Genomic DNA, 9161 nt, shown 5'->3' with positions numbered 1-9161 from the left:
GATACGGTAAAAAGCCATCGCATATCATACCATCACTAACACTTAAATCACAAAATTGATAAAGAGGAAGAATATGACATAAATATATTTTTTTATACGGAGCCCTTTGCATTCGTCCCTTGTACTCTATTGCTCAAGAACTAAACTAGAGGTTAGTATGATTTTGGACTATGCCTGGGACCATAATATCCCCATATCCTGTTTGATGTACTGACCTGCAGCCGCACGTGTGAACTGGGATCAGGTGCACGTGTCGTGTGAGGATGACGCGTGTGGGGACTGAGAACATGAGGGGGGCACACAAGGAGCAAGAGCTCACGTGGTGGAGTCGGGCATGCTTGGCCTGTACTTAGTGATGTGGGGGGTGCATGTGGTTCCAGATTCCTCTTGAATCCTAGTACCATCCTTATGAATTGGTGTAACTTATTAGGAAATCAGATAAGCTCTGATACCCGTTGTTAGGGATTCAAGCTACCAAACGTTGGTACAACTGCTCCTTAGCTATTTGACCACCTATCAAATATGAATCATCTGCGAAATTTAGCCTACCGAATCTTGTGTTAAACAATGGAAAGAAAAAATCACAACAAATTAAAATTACAAGAAAAAAGAACGCTAAGTTTTAACGAGGTTCAAAAACTTGCCTACGTCCTTGGGAGCCACACAAATAATTTCTTTTATATTAAAGAAGATTACAAAGCTTGCAAAGGAGTAGATCTTAAACTTGAGATCTCTCAAAAAGAAGCAAACAGAAAACTATCTGGTGCTCTTACAAAAGGCGTGATTTTTTCCAACAGGAAAAACTTCTCTCTCCTCAATAAATCGCTACAGGAACATTTCTTAAATGAACAAAATTTTCCTCTGAAAATCTCGAGCTCAATTTACAGTCGCCGCCTCAATTAATCGCTGAGAAGAAGAAAACAGAACAGGGGCTGGGGTGGCTCTCTCGAGCTCATGGGTTTCCCTTAAATAGCGAAACCCTAGCCAGCCTGGATCCAGGCTGTCTCCCACGATCGCAGGCGAGATAGGGAGGGGGTTTTAACCTCTCGCCTGTGAGTCCATCAAACCTCGCCTGCACTTCGACAAAATGACCTCGCCTACACTCGAAAAACGACCTCTCCTGCATGATCTTCGAGCCCGCCTTCTCGAGGTCGCCCAACTTCGCTCTGCTCGAGCTTGCCTGTTCGAGATCCGACTTCGCTTGAAGCCTTCGCCTGCAGCTCATCTAGCTTGAGTTTGCCGACAGGACCTCGCATGAAACCCATCGACTTCGAGCTCTCTAATAGAGCATCGCCTAGACTTGGACCTCGCCTGAAGCCCGTCGAAGTCGTCGGGAACTCCCCGCCGACCAGGTTTGGACTACACCCTATTTTTCCAACAATCTCCCACTTGGAGACCAAACCGTCATCAGCAAGCTCTCTCTTAACAAGAATCTTCTCATCGTGTGGCTCTGCCCTCATCCCTTACATATGAAGGCCAACTGAAGTTGCGCACAACTCCATTTTTCGAATGGTGACTGTCTTAGGCAATATATCTATAGGATTTTGGCTCCCCAAAATCTTTTCTAATTGTAACTTCCCGTCCTCAATTATCGAGCGTATGAAGTGGTAACGTAACTCGATGGGCTTCATTCTGGCATGAAACACTGGGTTCTTGGCAAGGTTTATAACACTCTGGCTATCATAATAAAGAACTTCGTTCCCCCGCTTCAGACCCAACTCTTCTAGGCACCCGGTAAACCAAATCTTTTCTTTGCTCGCCTCTGTCACTACGACATACTCTGCCTTAGTTGTGGACAACGTCACAATCTTCTGTGAACGTGAGACCCAACCCACTGCTGTCGACCCTAAGGTATAAACATACCCTATGATGCTTCGCCTTGTATCATAATCACCAACGAAATCTGCATCCATGTATCTCTGCAGTACCAGCTCCTTTCTCCCGAAACACAGTGGCATATTCGTAGTCCCTCTCAGATATCACAATATCCACTTCACGGCCTCCTAATGCTTCTTCCCTGGGTTGTTTGCAAACCTTCTCACAACTCCCACTACATGGGCAATATCTGGCCTCGTGCAAACTATTGTGTACATCAAACTACCAATGGCTGATGAATACGACACCTTCCACATGTGCTCCTTCTCTGCATCAGTCTTGGATGATTGTTCACCAGATAATTTGAACTGGCTTCCAAGGGGCGTGCTAACGACCTTAGCATAGTGCATATTGAATCTCTGAAGTACCTTCTCAATGTATTCAGACTGACTCAATTTCAACGTCCCCTCAGTTGCATCCCGACTGATCAGCATCCCAAGAATCTGCTTCGTAGCAACCAGATCCTTCATGGCAAACTCCTTTGCTAACTACTTCTTTAGCTTGTTTATCTTCTATAAACATGGTCCTGCAACTAACATGTCATCAACATACAATAATAACACGATATAGCTGGACTCGAACCTCTTGAAGTAACAGCAATGATCTGAATTGCATCTACCATAGCCATTGCTCTGTATGAAATTATCGAACTTCTTATACCAGTGTCTTGGGGCTTATTTTAATCCGTATAAGCCCTTCTTGAGCTTATACACCATCTCTTCCTTTCATTCCTTAATGAAGCCAACAGGTTGCTTCATGTAGATTTCTTCATCGAAGTCGTCATGAAGAAAGGTAGTTTTTACACCTAACTGCTTAAGGCAGAGATTTTCAGTAGCTACCAAGCTCAACACCACCCTGATGGTTGTGAGCTTCACAACGGGGAAAAATATCTCTGTATAATCCACTCCTTCCCACTGTTGGAAGCCCTTCATGACCAATCTGGCATTGTATCTCTTCCTTCCATCACTCACCTCCTTGTCCCGGTAAACCCACTTGTTATGTAAGGCCTTCTTCTGTGCAGGTAGCTGGGCTAACTCCTATGTCTCGTTCGAGTGGAGAGAATCCATCTCTTCTTGCATTGCGTGCTCCCACTGCTGAGATTCGCTCACTTGCATAGCCTCTCATAGCATTCTGGTTCTCCGCTATCTATCAAAAGTAGGTAGTCTAGTGACGAGAGATACCTGGGATTCGGTTTGGGTACCCCAGATGACTTCCTAGGCTCATCGTCCTGGGTAGTCAGTTCTGCACATGGAGTCTTCTCCGTTCTTCAGTCAGAATTGACATTGTCTTTCCCATCTGGAAGTTCCTCCAAATCCATATACTCGGATATACCCACATCCATAGTGCTGCTTCCACTGCTTTGTCTCGCCTTGGCATTGTCCCTGTACTTGTACATCACTTCTTCATTGAATATGACGTCTCGCCTCCTGATGATCTTTCTGTTCTTCTCATCCCAAAGACGATACTCGAACTTATCAATGTCGTACCCAATGAATGTACACTTCAGTGACTTAGCTTCCAGCTTATCCCTAACATGATCACTGATATGGACATATGCCACACAACCAAATACTCTAAAGTGTGAGAGATTAACCTTCTTGCCACTCCAAACCTCTTTTGGTATCCCAAAGTCCAATGGAACTGATGGCCCGTGATTTATCAAGTACGCTGTTGTATGCACCGTGTCCGCCCAAAAAGTTTTTGGTAGACCTGCATGTAGACGCATGCTCCTCGCATGCTCTGTTGGTGTTCTGTTCATTCTTTCTGCTACGTCATTCTATTGCGGCGTCCCTGGAGTAGTCCTCTCCAAACAAATTCGTTCAAAGCACAGAACTTCTTGAACTCCTCCAGTTCCTCCACCATTATCTGATCTCAGACACTTCACTTTTAGATCTGTCTCATTCTCCACCATGGCTTTCCACTTCTTGAAGATGTTGAACACCCCTGACTTGTGCTTCATGATGTATACTCACACCTTCCTCGAGTGATTGTCGATAAAGGTGACGTAGTACGTCGAACCGTTAAGAGAAGACACACTAGCTGGACCCCATACATCTATATGAACAAGCTTTAGCTTGTGAGCTTTAGGTGGTCTTCTCCCCTTCAGAAAACTAACTCTCTTCTACTTCCCGAAGATGCAGTCTTCACAAATACCGACTTCCACCGAATCAATGCCTATTAGCTTTCCTTCTGCGTCTATAATCATTATACCCTTCTCACTCATGTGTCCCAGCCTATTGTGCCACAGATCTGCACTCTCCTTGCCTGCTACAATTGCGAGGATGTCACTCGCATGTAAAGTTAGGTAGAGGGTACTGGTCTTGTTTCCACGGGCAACCACCATTATACCGTTGGAGATTTTCCACGAATCTCCGATGAATATTGTAACATAGCCTTCTGCTCCAAGCTGACCAACCGAAATAAGATTCCTCTTTAACTTCGGTATGTGTCTGACATTCTTTAGAGACCACTTGGAACCCTTCAACTGTATTTGCACGTTGCCTCTTCTAATTACACTACAGGGTTCATTATCCCTCAAGTATACTTTTCCAAAGTCCCCTGCTATATAGTTTTAAAATAGCCTTCTATTAGTAGTGACATAGAAAGAGGCTCCCGGATCATTGATCCATGAATCAGAATCACTATCCATAGCGAGAATCAATGCATCTTGCACAATATGAGCCTCCTGCTCATTTTTATCCTTCTTCGGTGCTTTACAGGTTGAAGACATATGGCCATCCTGGCCGCAGTTCCAACATTTTCTTTTGATAGGTCTCACCTTCGAGTTAGACCTATTCTTCTTCGATTTCGATCGATTCCTGTTTTGGTTCCCCCTATTATGGCTTCTGCCTCTCTGCTCGAGACTTAGGGATGTACCTGAACCTTCTGATTCATTCGATTTTCTTCTAACCTCCTCGGATAGAATCATAGCTACCACCTCGTTCAGCTTCAACTTCTCCTTCCCTGCCGAGTTGTTGATTGCAGTCACGTAAGCTACCCAACTATCCGACAACTGCAATAGTATCAATAGGGCCTGCACTTCGTCATCAAACGTGACATCGACTGAGATAAGTTGATCAACAATTGTGTTGAACTCATTGAGATGCATCGTGAAGGAACATCCTTCTGTCATATTGAGGTTGAATAGCGTTTTGACGAGACACACCTTATTTACAGCTGACGGTTGCTCGTACATCGTGTGAGCGCTTCCATAAGCCCCACTGTCGTCTTCTCCTTTAATATATTGTTTGCTATAGATTTTACGAGGGCTAATCGGACCTACCCAATGGCTTTTCGATCCAATATTTTCCAGTCCTCGTCGGTTTCCTCTTTCTTCTTTCCTTTAGCTTTACCTATTAACGGACGGTAAAGGACCTTCTGGTATAAATAATCCTCCATCCGTGACTTCCAGTAGGTGAAGTTTGATCCGTCAAACTTCTCAATTTTAGATTTGTCTTCTTCTGCCATTTCTTACACACACAGATTTAAACCTGGCTCTGATACCAGTTGTTAGGAATCAGATAAGCTCTGATCCCCGTTGTTGGGGATTCAAGCTATCAAACATTGGTAAGACTGCTCCTTAGCTATTTGACCACCTGTCAAATATGAATCATGTTCGGAATTTGCCCTATTTGAGCAATGGAAAGAAGAAATCACAACAAATTAAAATTACAAGAAAAAAGAACACCGAGTTTTAACGAGGTTCGACAACTTGCCTACGTTCTCGGGAGCCACACAAATAATTTTCTTTATATTAAAGAAGATTACAAAGCTTGCAAAGGAGTAGATCTTAAACTTGGGATCTCTCAAAAAGAAGCAAACATAAAACTATATGTTGCTCTTACAAAAAGCGTGAGTTTTTCCAACAGGAAAAACTCCTCTCTCCTCAATAAATCGCTACAGTAACTCTTCTTAAATGAACGAGATTTTCCTTTGAAAATCTCGAACTCAAATTATAGCTGCCGCCTCAATTAATCGCTGAGAAGAAGAAAACGAAACGGGGGCTGGGGCGGCGCTCTCGAGCTCATGGGTTTCCCTTAAGGGCCTGTTCGTTTATTTCCTAAAAACCAAGAAATGGAAATGGAAAAGGTGGAAATATCAAAATAATCCATTTCTTCCATTTCCATCCCTAAAACTCACCCACAATATCCAATAAAATATTATTTTCATCCAACAACTCATCCACATCATCTAATAAAATATTATTTTCATCTAACCACTCATCCACCACATCTAATAAAATATTATTTTCATCTAACAACTCATCCACCACATCTAATAAAATATTATTTTCATCTAACAACTCATCCATCACATCTAATAAAATATTATTTTCATCCAAACATCACTCAACTCATCTCTTTTCATCATTTCAAATCACTCACATCATCGAATAAAATATTATAACAATTCACCTCATCTCATTAACATTTCATTTCTTTGTTTTCATCCCAAAAAGTTGTGAAAACACTTTTCTTAATCTTTCTTCACATCATCCAATAATACAATGACAACTCATCTCATCTCATTTCATTTCTTATTTTTAAGAATGAACCAAACAAAAGAAAACAACAAAACTACAGGAAATATGTTTCTTATAATTCATTTCCTTATTTTTTTCGCCAATTGAACAACATCAAAACTAGTTTTCTTAAAAAATCACTCACATCATCCAATAATAATGTGACAACTCATCTCATCTCATCTCCATTTCTTTGATTTCCTTTTTTTTAGCCAACCAAACAATTCAAAAACCCATTTTTTTTAGAAATAGTTTTCTATTTCTTTGATTTCCCTTTTTTTAAGGTAAACGAACAGGCCCTAAATAGGGATACCTAGCCAGCCTGGATCCAGGTTGTCACCCACGATCGCAAGCGAGATAGGGAGGGGGTTTCGAGCTCTCGCCTGTGAGTCCATCAAACCCCGCCTGCACTTCGACAAAACGACCTCGCCTGCACTCGACAAACGACCTCGTCTGCAAGATCTTCGAGCCCGCATGCTCGAGGTCGCCCGACTTCACTCCCCTCGAGCTCGCCTGTTCGAGATCCGACCTCGCCTGAAGCTTTCGCCTGCAGCTCATCTCGCTCGAGTTCGCCGACCGGACCTCGCCTGAAACCCATCGACTTCGAGCTCGCCAATAGAGCATCGCCTCGACCTGGACCTCGCCTGAAGCCTGTCGATGTCGCCGGGAGCTCGCCGCCAACCAGGTTTGGACTACACCCTGTTTTTCCAACATAACTCAGATCTTATTCTGTTTAGTTTCGGACTGCTCTCACATGGAAGAACGTAGCTTGGAAAAGAGTAAATTTCACAAAACCACCGAAGGAATTCTGCCATTTTCAGTTGACCCCAATTGTTCGGGGCTATCTAAAATAGATTCAGAAAAATGTAAAAGCATTGGAAAGTTTTTCTTACACTCTCCGTTATATGACCGTGGTCACGTAGTAAGATTTTCTGATATTGTATTGTTTCTATAAATTGAAGGCAAGTTAATGTACTTGCTGAAGCAAGTAGATTCATAAATCAAGTTAGTAGTTTCATTAACATTCCATTGGGTTTGACTGACATTTCAAAGTTTTTGGTGGATATTCCAGGAGGAGTCGAACTTCTTGGGGTTTCGTGAAATTTACCTTGGAAAAACAGTAAAGCCTTCGATCAATACACTAATTTTAGACCCCTTTATTCTACTCTTGATTAAATGATATATATTACTTTGAACACTTTGGATAGAGATTCCTAGATAATTTCTGGTTGGCTTGAAATTGAAGATAGCATTAGTGGAGTTGGTCAGTGAATCAAGTACAATGTAGTTTCTTTTTATATCAAGAAAGAAAATTTATTTTTTAAATTGTAATCTTGTCTTGAAACTGAAATCAACCTTTGCTTTCATAATCACGAGTATAATAAGACAATATGTAATCTTTGACACCAGGTTAATTCAACACTTGCTTTAGTCTTTATTTGTGGAGACAGTAAGTCCCTCCCTACAACTCATGAATTAAGAATTCTCAAAGCAACAAGGCTTTCTCAATAAGGATTATGCGCAAATGAAACCTTTGGCAAAAATCTTTCAAAAATATCGAACTAATATTATCAATGAATTAAATAATCCTTTCTCTCATTTTACCAATAACCAGATATCAGTTACTAATTCATTCTCAACACTGTTAAGATGATAAAAAAACATTTATATGTCTAAACACTTTTTTTTGTGCATTTTCAATGCAAAACACTAGAAAAAATGATAATATGTATTCACAAGTTGAAGGGATACCAAAAAGGACATGCATCATCCATCAAGCCCCTAAATGGATACATGTGCATTTATAAAACAATATGGGGTATATCTCAAATTATATGCAGCTACTTGGGCAAGGAACTAGGCAATTATAACAATAAGCCAAAACTTTGCTTGACATCAGATGAGGCAAGCAACGCATAATCCAGACAAGGCACAATCTGCTGCAACATGGAAGATGTCAGATCCAGTTCAACGCCAAAAGCAAATGGTCCCTCTACTTACCTTAGTTTACTTTCCCATTTCTACGGTCATTTCTCAACAACAGAAAACTAATCATAATCATCCAATACCATCTCATATTAATACTGTTAACTTCACTCTAACTGTATATATACCTCCCCTGTATTATTGCAATCTCACACACACAAATGGAAGAAGATATGAAGCAGAAATACAATGCACAGAGCAAGCAGCTGCCAATGGAGTCGTGCACTCTGTCGGCGCATTGTCAGGGACAATTCTTCAAAGTCTCTTAACCAATGCAAGAGATCAAGAAAGGATACAATCAATGACTGTGATTTGGTCTCTAGAAGTGATGATGGAGTTGAAAGGAGAATAAAGGACTTGCAGAGGTTGGTGCCCGGGGGAGGGGAGATGGAGGTTGATGATCTGTTTGAGGAGACTGCGGACTACATTGAGGCATTGAAAGGGCAAGTCAATTTGATGAGAGCTTTAACAGAGGTTCTTGATGGAGCGTCTAGAGAGAGAAGGACGATGGGCGGGTGATTTTTTTGTGAAATTACTTAATTTATGTGATCTTGTTTTTTTGACTTTTTTTTACTTAATTGCATAAATATCCACTGCAATATAGGGTAAGCCACTTATTATCTCTGAACTTTTTTTTAAAGCATTCAGACCATGATGTCCAAATAAAGATCTGTCTTCGTTAATTGCACTTATGAAGACACTTATATATAATATAATGGCAAGTCTCTCGTCAACACAGTGAAATATCATCTTCCTGCAACACAGTGAAATATCATCT

At 41.4% G+C, this 9161-nt stretch overlaps 1 protein-coding gene across 1 annotated transcript; it reads left to right on the top strand.

Annotated features, from left to right (window-relative positions):
- Positions 8573-8902, top strand: LOC109841634 (transcription factor PAR2-like). Its single transcript, XM_020410586.1, has one exon. It carries the CDS (start codon positions 8573-8575, stop codon positions 8900-8902), a length of 330 nt encoding a protein of 109 aa, XP_020266175.1.

Source organism: Asparagus officinalis, chromosome 5, assembly GCF_001876935.1.
Source record: "Asparagus officinalis chromosome 5, Aspof.V1, whole genome shotgun sequence".
Taxonomy (NCBI): domain Eukaryota; kingdom Viridiplantae; phylum Streptophyta; class Magnoliopsida; order Asparagales; family Asparagaceae; genus Asparagus; species Asparagus officinalis.
Note: the sequence above shows the minus strand (reverse complement) of the source record. Positions and strands in the feature narration are given on the sequence as shown.